This window comes from Rhineura floridana, chromosome 5 (assembly GCF_030035675.1).
Source record: "Rhineura floridana isolate rRhiFlo1 chromosome 5, rRhiFlo1.hap2, whole genome shotgun sequence".
Classification (NCBI taxonomy): Eukaryota; Metazoa; Chordata; class Lepidosauria; order Squamata; family Rhineuridae; genus Rhineura; species Rhineura floridana.
This window is the reverse complement of record NC_084484.1, coordinates 164,691,727-164,716,684: the sequence shown is the minus strand read 5'-3', so window position 1 is coordinate 164,716,684 and position 24,958 is coordinate 164,691,727. Positions and strand designations below refer to the sequence as shown.

Sequence of the window (24,958 nt, the reverse complement as noted above, 5' to 3'; positions counted from 1 at the left end):
TGCCTCTATACCCCCCCCCCGGGGCTGGCTAGAGGTCCTAAGAAAGCTCATAAAAACCAAAGCCCAGGGGAGCTTTTGCAAGTTCCCCCTGCCCTGTGCTGCAGCTGTTCTCCCCTTTTCCCAAAGCCTATCTCAGCAAAGAGGTATGTATATAAATTTCAGCCTTAACTGCAAAGCCTGGACATTCCATTGCTGCCCAGGAGCCTGGAAAAATAAATTCCCAACACAGGGAAGAATAGTAGTTCTGTGGTAGAACATGTACTTTGTATGCAAAAGGACCCAAGCTGAATATCTGGCATCTCCCAGTAGGGCTGGGAGAGATTTCTGCCTGAAACCCTGGAATGTTACTGCCAGTCAGCATGGACAATACTGAGATGTTCTGACTCTGTATAAGGCAGCTTCCTATGTTCACTGTTTAATGAGTTAAACTGGGTTTATTTATTTATTTCAAACAGCTTTATGCCACCTTTTCTCAGAATCAATTCCTGGGTAGTGTACAGTTTTTGTTTTAAAAAAGCAATACAAAACCACAATATAAAAGAATTAAACAAATCAAAAGATAAGAGATTGCAAAGCGTTTTGTATGCAATCCTAAACAAAGTTATTAGGGAGAAAGCGCCACTGAATGCAGTAGGACTTACTTCCGAATAAGCGTGTATAGGATTGTGCTGTGAAAGTCACAGAAACGATTAGTACTAATATTAAGGACCATTATAAGAAGCACTATAAATAACTATATATATATATATTTCGGGAAGAAGGAGATTAGCAATTCAAATAATCTGTCTCTGCTCGGCAAACTTGATCATACACTACGAAAGAGCAACTGATTATAGAACATTGTACAGTACATAAGAGCAGTACTGCATTATATTGATGGAGAGATACATACCTTTAAGTTGTTCTTGCAAAATTAGGGGCAACTAACAGCATCCCCCACCTTTGTTATTTTTGCCACTGCTGTATGAGGAGTATTACAGAGCAAAAAGAGAAACTGTAAAAGTCAGGAAGAAAAAAAGTTTTTACCGTGAGACTGAACGGCTCGATGAGGAAATTCATCAATTGGTTTTCTAGATAGCTCTGTGTTTGAAAGCATAACCCAACTCATCAGTTCACTGACCTGTGTGATTACAAGAAGAATGTTGAAATAGGCTTAGTATTTTGGGGCACCCAGAACGGGATTCTTTTACTCATGGTCTTGAAATATTAACATGGAATGTGATCCAGCCAAAATTGGGTACTTCTAATGCTGCAATCCCAAACAAACTTACTTAGTAAGACTTAATTCTGAGTAAATACACATAGCATCAGGTTGCATAGCCCACTAATTTTAGTCAGAGAATTATGTTGTAGAGCGATCTTACACAAGCTTTCTCAAAAGTAAGTCCCAATGAGTTCAACAGGACTTAGTGCTGAGGATAACCGCCCTGGGCTCCTGCCGGGAGAAAGGGTGGGATATAAATCAAATAATAAATAAATAAAATAACAGCCTAACAGTGTAATCCTATACATGACTACTCAGAAGTAAGCCCCGTTGAGCTTACTTCCTCACAGATAAGTGTGTACCAGTAATACCTCAGTTAACAAAGTAGATGCATTCCTGGACATCACTTCTTTAACAGAACCTTTGGTACCAGAAGTAGGAGTAACACTGGAAGAATAGGGATAGGTTCCTACACCTCAGAAGAAGAACAGCAGTTCAACATGTTTCAGCAAACTTTTATTCAAAACTAACAACACGCTTGTCTGAAAGGAAGCAACCAGATCAAGTAAACCTTGCATAAGTAAACAAAAACAGTTGGAACCTTTTACAGACTACTTGAAGGCTTCTTCAAAAATGCATCCAGGGATGCCTGCCTTGCCTTTTTTCTTTTATCATGTAGCATCTCACTGTAGCAATCTAAACATCTGAGCACAGTTCCCCTCACTGTAGCTTCACTTAAAGTCAGGATCCTTTACTCATAGAACCTCTAACACATAAGACATCTCACTTAAACAATTAGACATTAAGTGGTGTCCCCTGGTGCTCTCTCTCTCTCTCTCTCTCTCTCTCTCTCTCTCTCTCTCTCTCTCTGTGCCATCCTCCTGTACACTCGAGCAACCGCCACCCCCACCACCTCGTGTTCTCTTTCTCTCTCTGCCATCCTCCCTATACTCAAGAAGGGAACAGAGAAGAAGGAGGGGGGAATGCTTGAGTTGACAAAGGGAAAAATGAGAACATAGTAGCCTGTCCTCAAGTCGCAGCAGCTCTTGGGAGCAGGCAGGAACTGAGAAAGAACTGTGCATTGCTCTTTAAAGGCTGGCTTCTTAGCCGTTTATCTCTCCCCCCCCCATCTCTCTGTCTTTCCCTCCCCTGAAGTAATTGTATGTGTGTGCATGCACGTGTGTGTAAAACTCAATCAAACTGTGATCACAGACAGCTGTTTTTCTTCCAGCACAGCAGTTAAGCTAACACACACACACACACAGAGGGAGAGAGAGGAACAGAGGCAGAAAGGGGGAGGAGACAAAGCTTCATTGCGGTGAGCTGAGTGGGCAGAGAAAGGAAGGATGAATCCAACAGAGGAGGAGGAAAAAATAACCATTCTGGTCTCCTTGCTAACTGTGGCTGCAACATACTGTTATGAGCATGGGGGGAGTTGGAATGGATGATTTCTATGGGTCACCTTTCCAGCCTCTGATTTGGAATCCTATGCCCTGGGGGCTGGCTCTGCTAGCCAGATGAATCTCCTTTGTTAATCAAATGGAGTGGCCAGGTAAGTTAATGGGCCTATTTAGTTGCCCCGGCAACTGATGAAATGGGCCAGGAAGATCCTTTTGTTATTGAAATTCTTCAGGAGAGCATCCCCCCCCCCCCCCAGAGCCAAGGAGAGTTTTGTGCTGGTAGTTTTGGAGTGTGTTCTAGAGAATGGCTGGGGCTGCAGGCACGCAGGGAGGCTATCCCTCTGCATCATGGCTATAGGATGCCCCTGCACCCAGATGGAAAAGCTGGATATTGGACTGCTGATGCCTTGAACGCCTCCATTCTTGAGCTCAGGTTGGAATGTGTGTAAATAAATAAACCATATTTCATAAAGACACCGCAGTCTCCGCTGACCTTCTTCCCAAAGGAAACCAAACCCTGGATGGGAGCAGGGACCCCCGAAATCTCACCGCTCGGAGATTGGGGGAGGCGCGCAACAATACCTACCCAGTTCCTCTCCCTCCCTCCCCTCCCTCCCTCCTTCTCTCTCCCTCCCTCTCTCTCTCTCTCCCTCTCTCTCTCTCTCTCTCTCTCTCTCTTTGCTACCAGGCAAGGAGAACTGATCAACTGCGGCTGCTGCAGGTGCCTCTCACGTGGCTGGAATTGTGCTCTTGCCGGCTCACACAGATGTGTCTGTAGTAAACAGTACTTCTGGTGCACTGGAACCACAGCTTACTGCAGAGGCGCCTGCAACACTCAGCAAGGAGCATGATTCCAGCCACGTGTGAGAAACCCTTGCAGCAGCGGACGCAATCCAGCAGGCAAGGAGCCACATTCTGACCATGTCAGAGTGTGTGCCCCTCGCTCCCCCCATGCCCAAAAAGTCTTCATCTAAAGGAGCTTCGTTCCTGGAGGGTTTCTTAACTCAGGTATTACTGTATAGCCTTGCAGCCTAAATCACTTCTAGTGAAATCAGTGTGACTCAAGAATGCTTAACTTTGGCTAGCTCATGCACACAATTTATAAGTCATATTTTGAAGAATATAGCTTCCAAATCTGCATTTATCTATTGTCAAACTGAATACAGCAACAGTGGGGAAACTTCAGGTCCAGAGGTCAAATATGGCCCTCCAAGTGTCCCTATCTGGCCCTCAGAACTTTCCCCAGGCCACACCCCTCACCAGTTGTGTTCTGCATCCCCCTCCTCAAGTGCTTTTACCCTGCTCGAATGCATCCTTGAACTGTGATAATACCTCTCGCTTGCATGGAAGACGAATGGAGAGGTGGGGGTGTACAAAAACTCTCACTTTTCTGTGGCTGGAATGTAGCCTACTATACAAAAGTAAGAGCCATCTCTGTTGCCCCGCCCTCTTTTTGCCTCTGGCCCCACCCATCCCTGGCATGCAGAGGCTGCCAGACTGCCCATGTGGGAATAAGGCCCTCGAACTGAAAAAGGTTCCGAAAACAATCCAGCTACTGCAGAGGGCACTGAAAGCAATTCTTATCTGGATCTCTGCTGACCTTAATGACTTCCTGCTACCTCTTCCCAAACATGTTTTTTAACCATGTGAGTTAACAGTAGTTTGTTTCCAAGGCAGTAAAGAATAACCAAGTATTTGGAGTACAAACGGCTTTTATGAAAGGTGCTCACTAAATCTGTAAACTAGAATTTGGCATTTAGTTCAGCTGAAGATTATTCAGCAGCAGTTTAGTTTAGTTTAGTTTATTTGCGGTCAAAGACCCGACTTATTACAGGTATGTAACAGTAAAAATAATAAAAGTAAATATAAAACAAGAGGCCATACATTTCAGTTCAGTATTTACATCCATAAAGTACATTTGTTAAGTAAGTGAAAATTCCGATCTTAACAATTGCGCTGCATATATAAAATTCACAACCTTCATTGTAGTTTCTTTCTTAATTCCTGTAATTAAATAACCTAGCTTATTATCAGGAACTACCCGCGTAATACTTTCCATTTCAGCAGATAGGAATTTACAACGTGCAGCTACATATACATGGCAGTCAAACATGACATGATAGAGTGTTTCGATACTACCTTCCCCGCAGGGGCAAACACGTTGTTCATAGGGTAAACCTTGATATCTCCCAAGCAATAATGCGGAGTGAAGGGCATTAAATCTAGCCTTAGTAAAGGCTAGACGTAATTTTGGTATCGTGAGAAAATCCAAATATGGAACATACTTGAATGGCTCTGGCTGTAATTTAAAGTGGATAGGAGAGCACATTTTTGTGGCCATAGTAATTGCAGTTTGGGAGTCTGTGTCCTTTAAACGAGTTCGAATATCAGATTTAGCCAAGGTAGAAGTTTGTGTGGCTAAATACTCAGGGGAAAAACCCAACAAAGCAAGTTTGCTCCTAAATTTTTTATTCCAACTAGATGTAAAGGTATCACTCCAAAAATATGATAGGAAACCCGGGGGCTGTTCATAAGCTAATCTAACCCAATAATTGGTAGCCATCATCCATGCTTGGCATTCAATAGAAGGTAGACCACATTCAAGTCTAAGGGCCGCCGTCGGGACACATCTCGGTAAACCCAAAATTCGGCATAAAAACCGGGAAAGAACCGATTCAACCGTAGAATTGAACGTGTGGATCCATAAGGGAACCCCATAGAGTAGCTGTGGAATGATTTTTAGTTTAAAAACCTGAATAACTGCAGGCACATAACTCCCCCCTTTGTAAAAAAAATATCGAAGAACATTTTTAAGAGTGTTACGTGCCTTCGTAACAGCGGCTCGTATATGAGTGGCCCAGTTTAGCGTTGAATGAAAGATAATACCTAAGTATTTGTACTGTGAGACCAGAGCAATTCGTTGTGCATTGACTGTCCACGTACCAGAATTTTTTTTTCTTGAAAAGACTAAATTTTTTGTCTTAGAGTAGTTTATAGTTAGGTAATTTTGACTGCAGTATAACATAAAGGCTCGTAGTAATCGCTTAAGTCCCACCTTAGATAGAGAAAGGAGAGCTGCATTGTCTGCATATAAAAGCAAGGGGCAGAATTGTGAACCTATTTTAGGGGAGTGAAAGTTCCTAGATATACAACTTGTATTTAGGTCATTGAGATATAGATTGAATAAGAGGGGAGGATTCAGCAGTATTAATCCTATACAAAAAGAAATACATTCTGCAAATAATAACTGATACCTGATTGGAAAGATAATCCAGAGAAGCCTGGTGATCATCCATCATGTTCTTTATCATCTTCTTGGTATTTCTTGCATATTCAACTAGAGAATTCTGCAAATTCCCTTTAAACAAACAGATTGTCAATCGTTGCAAAGTTTTCACAATAGTACAGTGAAACACAGCAGAGCGTTCTTTAGCAATGTGGAATGCATTAGCATTATGTGGTAATATTTCAAGTGGAATAAGGGTCTAACTACACACCATTGCGTGATTACCAATGTGATTAGGAATCGGGTTGTTGGATTGTTTTAATTAAATACCAGCCATGGGGGGGCAGTGATAATTGGCACTGCAGTGCACAGGGAGGTTTAAACCTTCCCTCCCTGGCTGCGCGCCCAGTAATGATTGTGCACATGGCAATTAGCAGCAAGGGAAAACTCCCATTCACACCAATGGGAAGTTTTCCCTGCTAATGAAAATGTGGCACCTGGGGGGTATATTTACTGAGATTACAGTTGGGAAGAAAACACTTAAATCTTCCCTGTTTCCACATTGTGAAACCAAAAACTATCACTGCTTCCTCTTGCCTGGTATTTTAATTTTTTTTTAAAAAAAGCTAACACGATTGCTAATCATCTTGATAAGAGTTATTTATTTTATTTATTTATTTAAAATATTTCTATCCCGCCCTTCTACCCTATAATAGGGCACTCAGGGCAGCTTACAAAAATAAAATCAAACATGTACATAATAAAATTGTAAACAGTAAAATCACAAAAACATTATAATAAATTAAAATACATAAAATACAATTAAAATAAATAAAATACAATATATATCTACACATATATACATATATATATAGGGATTAGTACTAAAGGGACTACAAAGGTAAAATTTAACGTAGAAGGCATAAAATCAGTGTCAGGCTCTACCTTCAGTCCCTTCCTTCTTTCTTTCTTCCTTCAGTTACGTGTATTTAGGCCCTAAACCGGCTTCTTTTTCAGAGTGGAATTTGAATAGTTTGTGGGTTCAAATCAGATTCTCTGGTGGTGTCCTATGGTGGTAGTGACACATCAGGAAAGATAATAGCTCAGTCCTGTCATCTCCACTTAAAAGAAGCACAATTAGCAGGGCTAGGGAAGCCCTCTGTTAGAGACCCTGACTGTTGGTCCAGAGTATATAGGATTGAGCTAGATGGATCAAAAGCCTAATGTTCAGCTTTGAATTTTCATTCTATTTATGTGGATGTCTCCATTTCTAGATGGGAGGAATGGTGGGATATAAATTTAATGAATTTAATAATATTAATATTAATAACAATATTAATATTAATAACAATAATAATGATGATGATGTTACATAGGTTGACTTCTGACAGTGAAAAATAGGAAAGAACTGCTAAAATACAAATGTACATACTACACATGTGGTGTTTTTCTTCTTTTAACACTTTAGTTGGAAAATCACAGCACACATAGCATTTTTTCTTGTCCTGCAAATCTTCTGCAGATTGATTTTTTGTTCCTGGACTGGCTGTCTCTTCCACAATGGTTGCTGTGAAAGTACCCTGTAATATCAAACAAAAGAAAAAACAAATCTGTACAGAATGTAGATAAACTATCTGTTGATTCTCAAGAATTTGAAATATGGCAAAACATTATCATCACAGAGAAATGCAAAACAAAGGGATACCTAAAACATTTTAAGTGTATAGCTAAAACGTAAATGTGAGAAACCTTGGTCTACAAATCCATTTATTGTATAAAAACTGAGCACCCTGTCAGCATACACTTGGTGGAAAATGAGGGTTTACTTCCACACACTGGCCTTGCTAAGAACATAAGAACATAAGAAGAGCCTGCTGGATCAGGCCAGTGGCCCATCTAGTCCAGCATCAGTGATGGGAAACTATGATTTCCTACTGCCTGGATCTTCTGAATGTGAAGCATGTGCCTACAATTATCCCCTTGTGGAGGCTTTTTCACACAAGGAGCCTAGATCGGAAGAGACATAATGGGAAACCAAGGTTTTCCACTATATGAGCAAGCTGCAGTGAACTTTGGGCTCACATCCTCACAGCTCCCTATTATCACCTTTTTGCACACTAGAATAAGATATTCAGTTTTAAACAAACCACAATTCACTGGACTCAGGGACTGGTGATTTGTCTCCAAACTCTAGAATGTGAGCATATCAGGATTTGATATCACAGCTTGATCCTTATTTGTTCTTCCTAGAGTTTTATGGTATTTTTATTTCACTGGCCACGGTAAACCATGCGCCATTAAGCTCTTGGCTGGCTTACTGTAATGTGCTCTGTGATGTTCCTATATTAATGTATATATGGTAAGTGTTGGTTGTTTAGAAGATATATGGTAAGTAGTGAAAGAGGAGGGGGAGTGAATGGGCAGTAGAATGCTAGATGATTGGCTGAGTGTTTAAAATGGCTGAACGTATAAAAGGAAGAGTGAGAGTGGAATCAGGGGGGAGAAGAGAACTGAGTGGGTTGCTTGGTGGGGTTTAGAGAGTTGTTTGACAGGAGAGAGTGGAGAAGGAGGGAGGTGGATTTCGGATTAGTATTGAGTAAAACCATATGCTTATGTGCCTTAAGAAGAAATCTTGTTAATCTTGTTAGCTTTGTTATCTTTAATAAATACTTAATTTGGTTTACCAAAGGCCTGATCCTTGGCTGGGGTTTCACAGACCAGAAGGGAGGGTAAGGTAATGACCAAGGCTGAAGGGAAACTGTAACAAATGGTGGCAGCGGTGAGGAGAATAACAATACCAGTATTCAGAGTCTCTGGGAATACTAGTATTAGGACATGACTGGTGGTTGCCTAGCAGGGGGATCTGTTGAGATCTGTGCTAGAGCGGGGAGAGAAACAATAAAAAAGGACAGTTCGGACTGGTGGAGTCCCTGGTGGTGCCTAGTGACAGGCAGTAGCCACGCGCAGGTAGGAACCTGACAGGGAGAGCCAGGGAAGGACACCTCACATGCTCTACCTGGAATTGCCCTTGAAGATGGTTCCAAAGCTTCCACTAGTGCAAAATGTGGTAGCTAGGCTGCCAGTGGGACTCAGCCAAATTCAAGATGGTTGGGATGACTTATAAAGCCCTAAATTTGGGACCCAGTTACAGACTGTTCTGTTTGTGTTTTGAGATCTTTGGAGGGGACCACCTCTCTGGTAGTGATGCACGCTGTTCAAATTCATCTTGCAATGATCAGGGGAGATATCTTTTTTGGCAGTGGTACCCTATTTGTGGAATACACTCTCACCTGAGATACAACTGGCACTGACTTTTATGGATTTCCAACTGGAGACTCATTAGTTTGCCCAGATTTTCAGTGGTTGTTAGTGTCTGGATCTTGTATCTACTGTGTTTTCTATATATTTAAGATAATAAACCACATTTTCCTGATCTTGGATCTTATGGTGAACTGTAACTTGCTTAAAATCTTCTTGCAGGTGTGAAAGAGGAAAGGGAAGAGGTGAATGTGCAAGCCCAAGGTTTGCCACACCTTGTTCATGTGGTGGGAAACCATAGCTTCCCATTAAGTCTGAACTAGGCCACTTTGCGAAAAAGCCTATAGAAGGGGAGGAGTTATAGCTTAGTGATCGACACACGCTTTACATGCAGCAGGTCTCAGGTTCAACCCCCAGGATCTCCAGTTGAAAAATAAAACTCAGATACTAGGACTATGAAAAACTATTGCTTGCAGAGCTGCTGCTGGTTGGAATTGACCACACTGGCTTATACGGGCCAAAGAACTGACTCAGTGCAATGCAGCTTTTACAGTCATTAAAAGGAAGATCAGTACCTGAGGCAGAGCTTGGAAGTAACTCGTTATTTTTAACGAGTTACTTGTAATTCGTTACAATGTTAAATAACGAGTGGGTAATTCCATTACATTTGGCAAGTAACGGAACGACTAGTAATTTCCCTACTTTTCAGCTAAAACCTCCCTTGTCCACGATTTAATTGTAGATGAGGGTGCCGACCTGGCATGTATAACCGAGACCTGGGTGGGTAAGCAGGGAGGAGTTGCTCTCTCTCAGCTTTGTCCACCTGCGTATATGGTGCAGCACTATGGTAGACCTGAGGGTTGGGGAGGCGGGGTCGCTGTGGTCTATAGGAGTACTTTCTCTCTCACCAGGCATCCTGTCCAGATGGCTACTGGTCTAGAGTGCCTCCACCTTGTGCTGGGTCAAGGAGACAGACTGGGAATCCTGTTGGTGTACCGCCCACCTTGCTGCCCAACAGCTTCCCTAGCTGAGCTGACAGAGATAGTCTCGGAGGTATTGCTGAGGTCCCCCAAACTTGTGGTGTTGGGGGACATCAACATTCATGCCGAGACTGTTTTATCTGGGGCGGCTCAAGACTTCATGGCCTCCATGACAACCATAGGGCTGTCTCAATTTGTTACTGGCCCAACGCATGTGTCGGGTCACACTCTTGATTTGATCTTCGCCACTGGTCATGGAAATGGTGATCTGGAGGTGGAGTGTTTTTCATCTACTCCATTGTCATGGACAGATCACCGCCTGCTGAGTTTTAGACTTACGACGACTCTTTCCCTCTGCAAGGGTGGGGGACCTATTAAGTTGGTCCGCTCTCGGAGACTTATGGATCCTATTGGTTTTCAGACGGCTCTGGGAGTTTTTCCAGCTGATAGTACTGGCACTCCTGTCGAGGCCTTGGTCGAACTGTGGAATACGGAGATGGCCCGGCTATCGACACGATTGCTCCCGCACGCCCTCTTCGATGCAGAGCTCATACAGCTCCGTGGTATACCCCGGAGCTGAGAGTGATGAAGCAAGAGAGAAGGAGGCTGGAGTGCAGATGGAGACGAACTCCAGACGGATGCAGTTATGCTTTGGTAAGTGCCTCTACTAAGTCGTATATAAAAGCGGTAAGGGCGGCGAAGAAGTTCCACTTCGCTGCCTCTATCAGGACATCTCTCTGCCGCCCTGCAGAGCTTTTTAGGGTTGTACGAGGACTCTTACATTCTGGTCCTCGAGATACTATTGAAACATCTGAAGCTCGCTGTAACAACATCGCAGGGCACTTCCAAAATAAAATTGCATGCATCCGTAGGGACCTAGACTCCGATGTTATGACAGATGAATCCATTGAAGTGTCCAGAACACGGCCTTGTCTTTCATTATTGGATGAGTTTCAGTTGGTGCAGCTTGAGGAAGTGGACAAGGTGCTTGGATTGGTGCGGGCAACCACGTCTGCTCTAGATCCTTGTCCATCTTGGCTAGTGAAGGCTAGCAGGACTACTACCACCGGCTGGGCCAAGGAAGTGATAAATGCCTCCTTGAGTGAGGGAGTAGTCCCTAGTAGTCTCAAGGAGGCAGTAGTGAGACCTCTTTTGAAGAAACCTTCCTTAGACCCAAATAACTTGAACAATTATAGACCGGTGGCGAATGTCCCCTTTTGGGGCAAGGTTCTGGAGCGGGTGGTCGCCGGTCAACTCCAGGTGCTCTTGGATGAGACCGATTATCTGGATCCGTTTCAATCCGGTTTTAGGCCTGGTTTTGGCACTGAAACAGCCTTGGTCGCCCTGTATGATGACCTTTGTCGGGAGAGGGACAGAGGGAGTGTGACTCTGTTGATTCTCCTTGATCTCTCAGCGGCGTTTGATACCATCGACCATGGTATCCTTCTGGGGAGACTTGCGGAGTTGGGAGTTGGAGGCACTGCTTGGCAGTGGTTCCGCTCCTACTTGGCGGATCGTCGCCAGAAGGTAGTACTTGGGGAACATTGCTCGACACCTTGGACTCTCCATTGTGGAGTCCCTCAGGGGTCGTTTTTGTCCCCCATGCTTTTTAACATCTACATGCAGCCTCTGGGTGCCGTCATCGGGAGTTTTGGAGTGCGTTGCCACCAGTACGCTGATGACACGCAGCTCTATTTTTCCTTTTCATCTTCTACAGGTCAGTCTGTGGATGTGCTGAATCACTGCCTGACCGCGATAATGGACTGGATGGGAGCTAATAAACTGAGACTCAATCCAGACAAGACTGAGACACTGTTGGTGAATGCCTTCCCTGCCCAGATGGTGGATGTTTACCCTGTTCTAAATGGGGTTACACTCCCCTTGAAGGAACAGGTTCGTAGTCTTGGGGTTCTTTTCGATCCTTCCTTGTCTCTTGAGGCGCAAGTGGCCACGGTGGCAAGGAATGCATTCTACCACCTTCGGTTGGTAGCCCAGCTACGCCCCTATCTGGACAGAGATGACCTCGCCTCAGTTGTTCATGCTCTGGTAACTTCTAGGTTGGATTACTGTAATGAGCTCTACGTAGGGCTGCCCTTGAAGACAGTTCGGAAGCTTCAGCTAGTGCAAAACGCAGCAGCCAGACTGCTGACGAGGACCAGCCGGTCAGCGCATATAACACCTGTTCTGGCCCGTTTGGACTGGCTACCCATTTGCTTCTGAGCCAGCTTCAAGGTGCTGGTTTTGACCTATAAAGCCTTACACGGCGTGGGACCGCAGTATCTTGTGGAACGCCTCTCCCACTATGAACCGACCCGGTCACTTCGCTCAGCATCTAAGGCCCTCCTCCGGGTACCAACACATCAGGAAGCCCGGAGGACAGTTACTCAATCTAGGGCCTTTTCTGTAGTGGCCCCCGAACTGTGGAACAGCCTCCCCGAAGAAGTACGCCTGGCGCCGACGCTTCTATCTTTTCGGCGCCAGGTTAAGACCTGGCTATGCTCCCAGGCATTTTAATGCATTTAATGTTACCATTTTAAATCTCTTTGTTTACTGTTTATTTATTGTGATATTTTGTATTTCTGTATTTTAATCTTTTGTACACCGCCCAGAGAGCTACTCGTTATGGGCGGTTTAAAAATGAAACAAATAAAATAAAATAAATAAACTTTAACATTTCCACGTTAGGTTGCACGTTACTTGGGGGCGGGAACAAGGGGAAGACAGCTCCTGGCTGTGATTGGTTAACACAAGACATGTGCCTCACACTGATTGGACCTCTGCGCAGACTCTCTCTTCCCTCGTGATCTGTGTTAGGATGCACGAGGGAAGAGGTGAATAGGCAGGGCCTGCTAGCGTCTGAGAAGACAAAATGGACGCCAGAGGAAAAAGCCAGGGCAAGGGCAACGGAGGAGAAGGCAGCAGCAGAATGGCGAAGAGCTGTGGAGGTGAGTGATGATGATTTGTGTGTGTGTGTCTGCCCCCCCGCGGCACCGTTCTGCCCCCCCCGCCCCCCCGCGGCACCGTTCTGGCCCCCCCACTGCCTCTCCTTGCCTCTGCCGCCCCCTCCATCAATCACAAGGCACTTCTGAAACTTCGGCCTTCCCCCCCTTTTTGAACTCTCCCCCTTGTTCCCATGCATACTTGTGTGCTGTATTTATCCAGACAGAGCACTCCTGCCTTTTAAAATGCCGGCTAGCTTTTTATTGTATATTTATTTGAACTCCATCTTTCTTTTTATTTGTATTTTTGTCCTGTTTAATCACAAGACTGAATTGTATGTGGGACAAAAACTGTCTCAGTAATAATAATAATAATAATAAAAAATCATTAGGCATATAATAAATGGTTTAAGGCTGATTTTTTTGTTCTTGGCAGAGATGAGGTGAGAAGTAGGGTCCTTGCAGCTCCTCCTCTCAGTCCCCCAGCTCTCAAACTCATGTTCTGTGAGAAAGAGAGAGATTCCCAGTCCCAGAGAGAGATAGACTGTTGACAATCTCTGCTAATATCTATACAAATGTACATAACATGCATCACCTGAACTCACATGATCTAGAGTTACCTTAGATCTTGCAAGATTTGCAAATGAGAAGCAATAGGGTTTTATATTAGTTCTGATTGTCTATTGGGCTATCATAGGTTATATGTTTTTTTCATTTTCTATGGCAAAAACTCCAACTTCAGTGGAATTTATGTGATGTGTTCTAATCATTTGAATTTGGCTAATGAATGCTTTATTCTTTCATCAGAACTTTAGCAGTAGTACTAAAATATTAATAAAAAAGAAAACGGAAAGAAAAAATACTTTACATACATCATTCAGCTGTATTGCTAATTATAGATATAGATATAAAAGATAAACGGCATTTTGTCAAAAGTATTTTTGTCTACATTTTATACCTCATCCTTGGTTTTCCAAGCTTGGCATGGAATGCTTCTCATACAGAATTAATTTGAAATGCTGCATATTTATTATCATAATCATCATATTCAAAATAAAAAATATATGTACCGCCTTCAAGTTGATTCCAACTTATGGTGACCCTATGAATAGGGTTTTCATGAGGCTGAGAGGCAGTGACTGGCCCAAGGTCACCCAGTGAGCTTCATGGTTATGTGGGGATTTGAACCCTAGTCTCATTTTGTTCTCACAACAACCCTGTGAGATAGTAGGTTAGACTGGCCCAGGCAGGGTTATTCAGTGAGCAAAAATGATGCAAATAGGATCTCTTTTAATTGTGCTATCGACCTGCTTACTTCCACTCTGACTGGGGGATCTTGCAGCATGGGGAAGAGATGGGGGCACATCACAGCTGAAGTTCACCCATATAGGAGCATTATCTCTTGTTTATTACAGAGACGCCTGTTGCAGGTTTTGCTGCTGAGAGCAGCAGTCAGTTAGTGCGGCCACTTGAGTCACAGCTTGTTGATCCTGAGGAGGCAAAACTAGAAAGTGAGGTTCAGAAAGGAGGCCCTGTGCACGAGGAGGAGGAGGGCATGAAGCAGTGCCAGTTGCCCACAGCCACATCTGCAGAACAGCAAGTACTATGGTTTGGCTTTGAGAAAGCTTGTACATTTGTGAGCCAGAGTGGGAAAAATGTTGTTGTACGATGCAATTACTGCCTTCCAAGGATCAAAAATCTGAGATCAGCTGTTTCCTCCTCATCCAATGTGAAGAAACCTTTTGAGGTAAGCCTTTGTCATGCTGGTCCTCAAAGAGTGTCCATTGTCTATTTATGTTTAAATTGTGAAGTTCCTCTTCCATTTTTTCTTGGATTCATGCTTTGTTCTTCTTCCTCAGAGGGCACACCCTGAGAAGCTGAGAGCAATTGAAGAAGCAATAAAGGCAAGGAGACGTGGCCTTCCTGAACCAATGCATGACACCCCTCCTCCCAAAATGCTGAAGCAGCAGCAGACAACCCTTGAGAGGTGGGGATCTGGCAGGGAGCCTGTCACCCAGAGCAATCTCGACAGGAGAATCATTGATTTCATTGTAGAGGAGACATTACCACTTCAGACTGTGGACAAACCATCATTCATTAATCTGGTTCGCATTGGACTCCCCAAAGATCTCACCATCATATGTGCCAAGACTCTGAGAGACAGAATTGAGAAGAGAGCTTGCCACATGAGAGAAACTCTTGCAAACCGAATGGGTGCTGTGGCATATATAGCAACCACTGCAGATTGTTGGACCAATGGCAAGAAGAGTTACTTTGGGGTAACAGCCCACTGGATCAACCCAACTACCCTGAAATGTGAGGTCGGGGCCTTGGCTTGTAAGCGTCTGAAGGGGCGCCATACATACGATGTCCTTTCAGTACAGGATCCACAACAAAGTTATGTGCACTACTACAGACAATGGCTCCAACTTTGTGAAAGCGTTCAGAGTTTTCATGGCCAAAGAACCAGTGGAAGCTGCAGGCACCAGTGACGATGATGGTGATAACCAGGAGGAGGAGGAGGCTGAGGTGGAGTTTGTGCCTGTCTGTGAGATCCTGGACACAGGACCTGAGGCAGAGGAAGAAGCTGCAGACTCAGGAGAGGATTTTGTTTTACCACCACACCAGAGATGTGCTAGCCACACCCTCAACCTTGTGGCAACACAAGACATAGAGGCCATGCTTTCTGACTCCTCCAAAAGTAGTCTTCTTGGTCTTTTCAAGAAACAGTTTCGTTCCTTGATGGGAAAGTGCAGCAAGTTGTGGTCCAAGCAGAACCAGTCAGCCCAGATTGCTGAGTATATCTGTGTGCAATGTGGTGTGTATCTGAAGGTACCGAATAAGACCAGGTGGAATTCCACCTTTGATGCGTTGAAGCAACTACATGAGCTCCTGTCAACTGTGCCACTAAAAATGCATGCCATAAAGGACCACTGCTCCTTGTCCAGGATCACAGCTGCTGAGATTGAAGTGGTACAGGAATACACAGAGATTATGGAGCCACTAGCCCAGTCCCTAGATATCCTGCAACGGGAGAATGGCATGTTCATGGGGTATTTGCTACCAACGCTCTGCAATCTGGACCGCAAGTTAGAAGGACTGGAAAACAAACCTGAGAGGTACACATACTGCTTTCAGCTGCTGAGAGGTGTGCGCGAAGCCCTAAGAAAGCGGTTTGCAGCTATCTGGGAGGACAAGAGGCTTCTTCTGGCAGCCTGCCTACACCCTCGCTTCAAACTAGATTGGCTGGAATCGTGTCAGGCCGCCACCCATACGAACAAGTAAGAACATTAGGGAAGCCCTTTGGGTCGATTACTCCAAGGGAAATGTTGTCTCAAGGGAGGCATCAGAGGGCTTAAGGTGGTAGGCAGGGGCTGGGCCTTTTCTTCCTGGGGCTCCTCATCACAACCTTGGGTTGCTGCAGGTAATCCTTAAGGGTCTGCTGTGTTGCCCCATGAGTGTGGTGACTTAGTCACCTTCCTACCTTCCATGTCATCATCCACAGGCTCAGGCTGGACCCTGAACCAAGGGACATGACAAGCATCAGGAAATGAAAAGCAGATGATGGTTTCCTAACATATATGTGTTAACATATCCTCTCTCTTTCTTAGATACACAATGGAAGCCTTGTTGAAAGCTGAAATAAAGATGGGTGTACTTAATGAGGACAGTGATCAGTCTTCAGATAAAGACCAGGAAGGAGATGACTTAGAAGATGACTTCTTTAACTTTCTGCCCCAGGGCAAGAAGTCAGCAGTGGACACTGCTGAGGAGGAACTGGTGAGGTACCTGAGGTCTCCCAGCAGGGAAGTGTCATCACTCCATGGCTTTCCACGTGTGCTGCGGTGTTTTTTGCAGCACAACACAGGCATGCCTTCAAACGCTGCAGTAGAACGCCTGTTCAGTACTGGTGGCAATGTAATGACTGTAAAAAGACATTCCTTGTCTGACATGCTCTTTGAGCATCTTGTTCTTTTGAGACATAACAGAAACATATTATAAAAGCATTTCAAGTGTAAAATTTGATTTCAAGAGTTGGGGTATCTTCATTGCTTGGGGGGATGTGAGATTCTGTTATGCCATTATGTTAATCTTACAGATAAATTTTTTTATTCTACTATCCCCTCTGTGTGTGTGTTTATTTTTAATATTGTTTTAGGCTTCTTAGATGTGCAGCAAGCCAAGGCCAGCACCTTGTAGGAGTTTTTTTAAAAAGTAACTGAAATGTAATTGTAGTGATTACTTTTGAGAAAAAGTAAAGTAATCAGTTACTTTCAGAGCAATTGCAATTGTAACGGTAATTACTACTTTTTTGGGCCAAGTAATTGTAACTGTAATTTATTACTTTTTAAAAGTAATCTTCCAAGCTCTGACCTGAGGTGTAATTGATAGTTTGTGAGTCTGTAATATTTTTTCAGGATAGAAACATATGGAATCGAGACTAACTGAAAAAGACATAAAAAAATGGATTTAGTCTCTCTTACCACACAGGTAAAAGTTTTTTGGTCTGAAGTTGTTGTCCATATCAATCTTGTATTGGTGAAATCCTTAATATTTGCAGATGTTCATGTATTTTTAAATTATATCCCTATGGTATGAAAATTAATGGCAGGACAACAGAAATGGATTTTGTGAACACTTATGGTAGCTAAGAGGCTTATATTTTGAGCCTGGAAGGATAAATACCCACCATCTATTTATTATGGAGTGGTCTGAAGACCTTCATGCCCTTGCTAGATTCTTTTTATAAATGCTAACTTCACTTGGATACTTATTTGGACATTTGGATGGCATATATTGAGCTTTATGTGTAAATCGAGATGGATCTATTGATGGTTGTTGTATTGTTCGTGTGAGCTGCCAATTTGTTCTCTTTTCCTTTATTTTCTTTAATAATGTGCAATTTTAAAAATCAATAAAAATACAAGTAAATGCAATGCACAGAGGGGAAACAACATCATACCCAACCTGTCCCAGTTTTCCTGACTTGCCTCCTGTATATATACTGTGCCACTTATATAGTCAGGTCAAACACACATACAATCCTTTGTTGGTGTATCTGATGCCCACAAATATTAAACGTGTTGATATGTAGGAATCAGCATCTGAAGTCTTTAACATTATGGCAAATCCATTGAGAAGGCATGAGGGTATGCCATTGCTCCACCATGTTTAGTTTTGACTCTGACTGTACTGGCTAAATTCAGCACCTGAAAAAAAGCAAAGTTTCTCCACTCCTTTCAGATTATGCTTATTTTATATCTGATCAGGTTAGAAAACAGCCAACAAAACCCTGAAGTCGTATCATTGGGAATTACCAGAGCTTTGTTTGGGCCATGTGATGTCCAGAATCCCAGGGCTCAGCCACAGAACACATGAAATACAGTGCCCCTTGAGAAAGTAAAAAAAAGAGGGGCTTTTCTGTCACTGCCAAATTATACAAAAAGCCACAACCGCCCCCAAGTGTATTGGGTTATGGGTACAGAGCTGAAGGGCACCGGGTATGAGTTTTCAGTCACAGGTCTTGATGACTAGTACCTTCCAGTTTATGAATTAATTTAAATGCCTATAGTTGAAAGCTCCCTTTTAGCACAAAAATGAAAAGTCAAGAGAAAGATTTTAAACATGGAAATCTTGAACCGTTCTACCTCCTGAAGCAAGGGAGAAAATACCATTGGCTTTCCAAATATTTCTTTCAAATACCTTTCCTTCCCCATATAAAGAAATACTTTGTATATTCTCCCTCCCAAAAATCACACACACACACACACACAGACACTTATTGCTTTAAATCCACAATCCTAAACACCCTAGGAAGTACCATTAAGCACAGTGGGAGTACTTTTGAGTAAGCATATATAGTAAGCATGCTTGTTTAACTATTTCTACAGACATAGAAGCATAGGGAACCTATGCCTTATACTGACTTAGGCCATTGTTCCATACAGAACTGTCTACAGTGACTAGCTGTGGCTCTTCAGAATTTGACTCAGTTTTTCCTCCAGTCCTGTCTGAAGATGCCAGAGACTGAATCTGGAATCTTTTGCATGCAACATATGTGCTCTACCATTCTTCTCCACTGTATCTTCTGCTTTTGACATTGGTCATGTGCTAGCACAACATCAAAAAATAAAGCAATTACTAAGGGCAAAGAGCTGTGAGCAGTCGTCTATGCAGATTTTAAACAGTGTTAAGTAAATAGAGAACTGAGGGTAGAATTATTCTTAAGGGACCTCCTTACAGTACATGCAGTCTACCCAGAAGTAAGTCCCATTAAATGCAATGGGGCTTACTCCCAGGTAAGTGGGTATAATTTTTTAGCATCAGTTACAAACTCACTTCTTTGGCATACAAAGAGCAGTACTGTAACTTACCAGACCCAGGTTAAGTAAACCAGATCTATAGTGTTTAGCTTTTTAATGTATATTTTAAAGGCCAGAAAAATTGTAACAGTTAAATATAATCCTTTCTTCAAAATGATTTCTAAACTTTTTACCCAAACCCAGTCAGAACCTCTAGATGAATTTGTCAAAGAACTACAAAACTTTATCACACACTGCATAAAGCATCAGAATGTTTTTCCCCCTTGGTTACACAAGAAAAATGTGCAGAACAGCAAATTATATTTTGGATTTACACTGGTGTAAATGTGTCTAGAAACTATTCCAAAAATTACAGAGCTCATATTAAGATATTATTAAGAGGTATATCTCTAAATTCAACTTTTATTAATGATCTGATAAAAAGCCCTGCCCTCACAGATGTTAATGGCCAAACTCCCAGTAATTTTAGTGGAGTCTTTAATCTATCTCTGCAACTATACAAGCAACTGCTTTACCAGCTGTATTAGTACCATTTCAGCATGGTATTTCAATTGGAATACAACTGCTCTATATATCCAACAGCCCTCCCAAACAAAAACACATTGATGGCAATATTTCCTGTCTCTAGTCCATTCTATAATCTTATCAAGGCAATACATTGCAAACCTTACCATTGCAGAATATGGCTTGACATTACCAAACACAGTATCAGACCCAATGAAAAATAAGATATTTAGGAAGATCAGTGAGGATGCACTGGGGTGGATCATCTCTGAGAAGAAGAAACGAAACAGTTTCTAAGAATTTCAAAACTGCCTTGGAAAAAATTGTCCACTGACTGATGAAGTCTTGAGTTAAGAACTCAGGAATGTGCACAGCATAAACATTAGCCAGAAAGCCAACCCTTTTATGTCCAGCCTTCAAAAAAACTTACACAAAAATGATTTTATGTAATCCACAAATAGTTTAATCCCCAAAGCAACTGTAAACCATAAAATGTTTTGGTCCTAAACACAATTATTACTAACATAAAGCAGTTGCTACTTAATGAACTTGTGAAAATATATAACTTTGGGGTTTTGGATCCATGCCAGTGTTCTGCAGAATGAAGTGAGAGGCTCTTTTTTTATATGACTTGCCAGTGTCATCAAATCCATGCCCTGGCCATAACATCTAGCCCCCTAGAGCAGACCACCTGGAAAGGTGTTTCTGGACTGGAGACAACCCCCCCCCAGCCCAAAGCAACTTGCTATCAAACCCAGCCACCCTCTCCACTGTACCTGTTTTCACCTTTCCTGTACATGAAGTGTAAGAGTGTGGTGTAGTGGTTAGAGTGTTGGACTACGACCTGGGAGACCAGGGTTCGAACCCCCACACAGCCATGAAGCTCACTGGGTGACCCTGGGCCAGTCACTGCCTCTCAGCCTCAGAAGCAGGCAATGGTAAACCACCTCTGAATACTGCTTACCATGAAAATCCTATTCATAGGGTCACCATAAGTGGCGATCAACTTGAAGGCAGTCCATCATCATCACCATCATCATTATCATTATCATCATTATTATTCACCTGAAATGTAGTAGGGTAGAGCAGAAGGGAGAGAATGGGGTATGCCAACATGGCAAGAGACCCTCCTCTTTCTGGCTTATCATGGTATGGATTTTCCTCCCATCTACTCTCTCTTGAAGAAAAGTGAATGCATCAGCATGAGGGCATTTCCTCCTCTTTCAGGTCAGGTCTTCCTCTTTCCCTTTCTCCCTGCTGTTTCAAGGAGTATGGAGGGAAGGGAAAGAGAGGATTGTTAACCAAGGCAGTGGGGGGGGTGTACCTCAGGGAAATTCAGCCTACAGGATGCCAGTTACCAATCCCTGTTCTGAGGAACAAAACAGCACAAATCTGAACTGCTGATTTTCACCTCTGATCATCTGGAAATAATCTACAATCCAGCTCATAGTAACTAAACTCATACAGACAAAACTCTACTGACCTCAGTAAGGCTTTCATGTATGTATTGTAATCTATTTTCTTCATCAAATGTTGGGAGGATGTACAGTAATACAGAATATTACAACATCCAAAGTTGCATATATTGCAAATACACAAAACATTATGTACACATTCATTGGGGGGGGATATGCATTTTCCCCATAGTCCTAACATGCATATGTATTTTCTCCATGGTCCCAGTGATTTATTTTTCAAGAGAACCTGCCTAAACACAGACTTTCAACTTATGCTTAGGGTGGAAAGGCGATGCAAAATCTGCATTAGCTATAGTCAAATTTTGCTGTGGTTCAACCCCATATTGCCTTGGTCAGGTACAAAGTTCTTACAAAGGCATGGGAAGGAGCAATGCTATCATTATAGTCCCACATTATCAGAGCTTCCGCATGTAGAGATGTGAAAGCCCAGGGGGGGGGGGAAACAGGATTTTTTAAATAAAAAACACATTTTCCCCATTTTTTCCAGGGGGGGGGTTCCAGAAAAAATTGGGGGGAGTGGAAATGTGGTCCCCTCCTGACTTTTTCCAGCTTTTTTCTGGGCCTTTTCACATCTCTGTTCATGTGACACTCAGGGGTCCAAAAGGATTAGCTTTGCTTGCTTGTCAGCCAATTATTTGTAGCAATGACCTGTTCTGCCTCTCAAGCCCTCAGTGCATGTAAAATGATGGGTGGAAGGGCAAGATCATCTCTCATTTTGCAAGGTATGGAGAAAGTGAGAAACAGTGGATATCTTTCTTGCTTTTTCCTTCTGTTTCTAAGCTGCTCAAAACTACAGTGGATATGAGATCACTGAGGCAGGGCTCTGTCTGTGTAGTGCTGCAGATAGTACTGCTTGACAGAGCGCTGGGTTCACTCACCCCTGGTGAGCGGTTGGGCCTCTTGTATTTCATATGTGAGTATTATTAATTCTATATAGTTATTTTAAAACTGAATGCACATTTTAGCTGATGTAGATTTTACACTCAAATTGCAGTCAGAAAGAAAAAAACAAAGTGCTTGTAGAGCGTGATCCTGTTAAGTTCTTAGAAATAAACCTCATTTTGTTGACTGGGACTTACTTCATAGTAAATATCCATAGAGTGTCTTGCTCTTTCCAGATATACTATACCTTTAATTTTAAGTCATGATATAAATATTCGTTGTCATTTTTTTTATTGTAGAAAAATAAAAAGTGTAACTTTCATACATAAATAGTATATGAAAGACCAGCTGGTGACATATGAACCTGCCACATCTTTAAGACTATATTCAGATGGCCTACTCTGGGTGTCTATTCCCTTTAGAGGATAGGCAAGCAACAACTCGGAAAGAGCCTTGTGAGTGGTGGCACCAAGTTGTAAAAGATTCTCCCATGGATTTCTCTCTGGCTGATTTCAGGACAGGGTAAAGACTGGGGGTTGCTGTTTTGTTTTAGTGTGCGTGTTTTTAAAACTGCTGTTTTTTAAAACTGTCGTGAGAAGTTTATATTCCACAGGTTGGGGTCCACAGATAATAAAACAGGCTTTGAACTTAGATGCTCAGGTGGCAGCTGTAGCCAGGACTGTGTTTGCTCAACTTAAGCTGATATGCCATTGCCCTTGTCCCTAATGAGGTCAGACCAGGCCATGGCAACACATGCCTCAGTTACATCTAGAATGGATTGCTGCAAAGTACCCTGCCTACTGTTATTCCGGAATGTAGCAGCGAGGACACTGGTGGGCACTTGCTTACAGAATCATATTACACTTGTCCTGTAAAGACTGAACTGGTTACTAATTTGTTTCCAGCAGGGTGGTCGGGGGGTGCTGGTCCAAATCACACTGTGTGGGGGGCCCTGTTGCTGTCATCTTCCCAATACTTCTGCTGCCCCTCCTCTTCATGGTGATAGCTTATTTGTTGTTTCTCTTGCTGCTGCTTTAGCATTGGTGTCCTTCTCTCTATTATTATCAGTGCTTTGTTTGGTTAAAAATGGGGTGTCAGTATTCATATCTTGATAAGAATGCCATGGGTGCCATCACAAAATGGCTACCATAGGCAGCAAAAAAAAAAAAAAGAGGTGATGGTACTCTGTACTGGTGAGGACCATCACAAAAAAGCACTGATTATTACTTATTTGTTTTCTTACCTGCCCTTCACATAAAGTCCCATGGTGGGTTACAACAATTTAAAATTCAGTATTAAAACCACTATTTCTAGGTTACATTCACTGCATCCTTAGCAGCAAAGCTCTCTGCTTCCAACTCTTCCTCTCTCTAGTTAGGGAGGTGGAGAGCTGCACCAGGTGAACAGCAGGTGGCAGGCTAGACAGGGATGCCTCCTGCAAAGCATGGGGCCCAGGTAGTCACCTCAATTTGCCCAGACCCAAGAGATGGCCCTGTTTCTGGGGGCAATTTGAAGTGTTAGTGCTGGTAGTAGCTGTCCTGGGCTCTTACTAGGAGGAAGGTGGAATATACATTTAATAAATAAATATAGTACTGGTAAATCCCCCTCCCAAATGGGGGATGGTCATTGTTTGTTAAATTTATTAGTTGCTTTTCTTCACAAAGGTGAACCCAAAGTGTCTTACAATCAATAGAAACGTTAATACATATACTTTTGTATTTCTGGAATATTTTACAGGTTTTAATTCTTAAATTTTTAGCTGCCCTGAGCGGTGCATGACTACTAGAAGAGCAGTATACAAATAATAATAATAATAATAAATTTATTACCCACCCTTTACCAAAAGGTCCCAGGACAGGTTACAACAATTTTAAAACACCATTAAAAACAACCTAAATATGGAAATGGTGACTATAAATAAATAAATATATATGCTCTTCCCGCCCTTCCTCCCAGTAGGAGCCCAGGCCTTAAGCCCCCCAAAGTACAAGACCCGGCGACTTGTGGGGGAGAGGAAGGAAGACAACCAAGAGCCTTCCATGAAGACTTTCTCCTCGGAGAGTGAAAGCACCCTCGTCAGAGCCGAGTCTCCTCCCTCCCGCTCCTCCCTTTCGCCGTCGCCCTTGGTTTCCGTTGCGAAGGAAGCGGCGTCGCTGGTTGCTAAGATGGCGTCTGGGCGGTGGCGCCCTGGAGCCAGGCGAGGGGCGGTGGGGAGGGCTCCCTCGAGCCCTCCCGCTGGGCGCTGACCAGGGACCCCGCGAGCGAGAGAAAGAGGGGAGAAAGCGATCCGAGGCGCGAGGAAGGGACCCCCGCAGGCGTACGCACGCGCCCCTTGATCCGAGGGCCGGGGGAGCACTGACCGGGCCTGTGAGGGAGTCGATGAGGATGGCGGCGGCGGCGGCGGCGGAGGGCTGAGGGGGTGAATGGAGCCTGGCAGCGGCGGCGGCGGCAGCAACAGTTGCTACTACTACTCCAGCTACGGACGGGTGCCGGCGGGCGGGAGCCAGGAGGTCTTCGGATTGGAGGCTGAAGCTACCGCCGGCTCCGCCGACCCATGCTTGAGGAGGGGCCTCTCCGAAAGCGCCCCTCCTCGGGGCCTCGGCCGCCGGTCCTTGACCTCCTTCGTCCCCTGCGCGTATCCTCACAGCCGGTCCTCGGCAAGGGAGGGGATGGGGCTTCTTGACAGGAAGCGAGAAGGGGCGGGATACGGCAAGAACCTAGTGTGGGTGAGATGAGATCTAGTTATTAAATGTTGTATCTACAT

The 24,958-nt window shown here is 43.5% G+C and overlaps 2 protein-coding genes across 4 annotated transcripts in view; one reads left to right on the top strand and one right to left on the bottom strand.

Moving 5' to 3' along the window:
* Positions 1–20,135, bottom strand: part of ANGPTL5 (angiopoietin like 5) — a 52,878-nt gene extending 32,743 nt beyond the window's left edge. The window contains exons 1-4 of the mRNA XM_061629612.1: positions 20,002–20,135; positions 7,263–7,410; positions 5,859–5,962; positions 1,027–1,120 (exon numbers count right to left, since the gene is read on the bottom strand). Of these exons, the coding sequence (XP_061485596.1) occupies positions 1,027–1,120; positions 5,859–5,962; positions 7,263–7,410; positions 20,002–20,100 (445 nt within the window). The 5' untranslated portion in view covers positions 20,101–20,135. The remainder of the gene's footprint in view (positions 1–1,026; positions 1,121–5,858; positions 5,963–7,262; positions 7,411–20,001) is intronic.
* Positions 20,136–24,659: 4,524 nt separating this feature from the next.
* Positions 24,660–24,958, top strand: part of CEP126 (centrosomal protein 126) — a 40,493-nt gene continuing 40,194 nt past the window's right edge. For all 3 annotated transcript variants that reach the window (XM_061628758.1, XM_061628756.1, XM_061628755.1), the window contains exon 1: positions 24,660–24,829. The gene's annotated coding sequence lies outside the window, so the exon portion shown is untranslated. The remainder of the gene's footprint in view (positions 24,830–24,958) is intronic.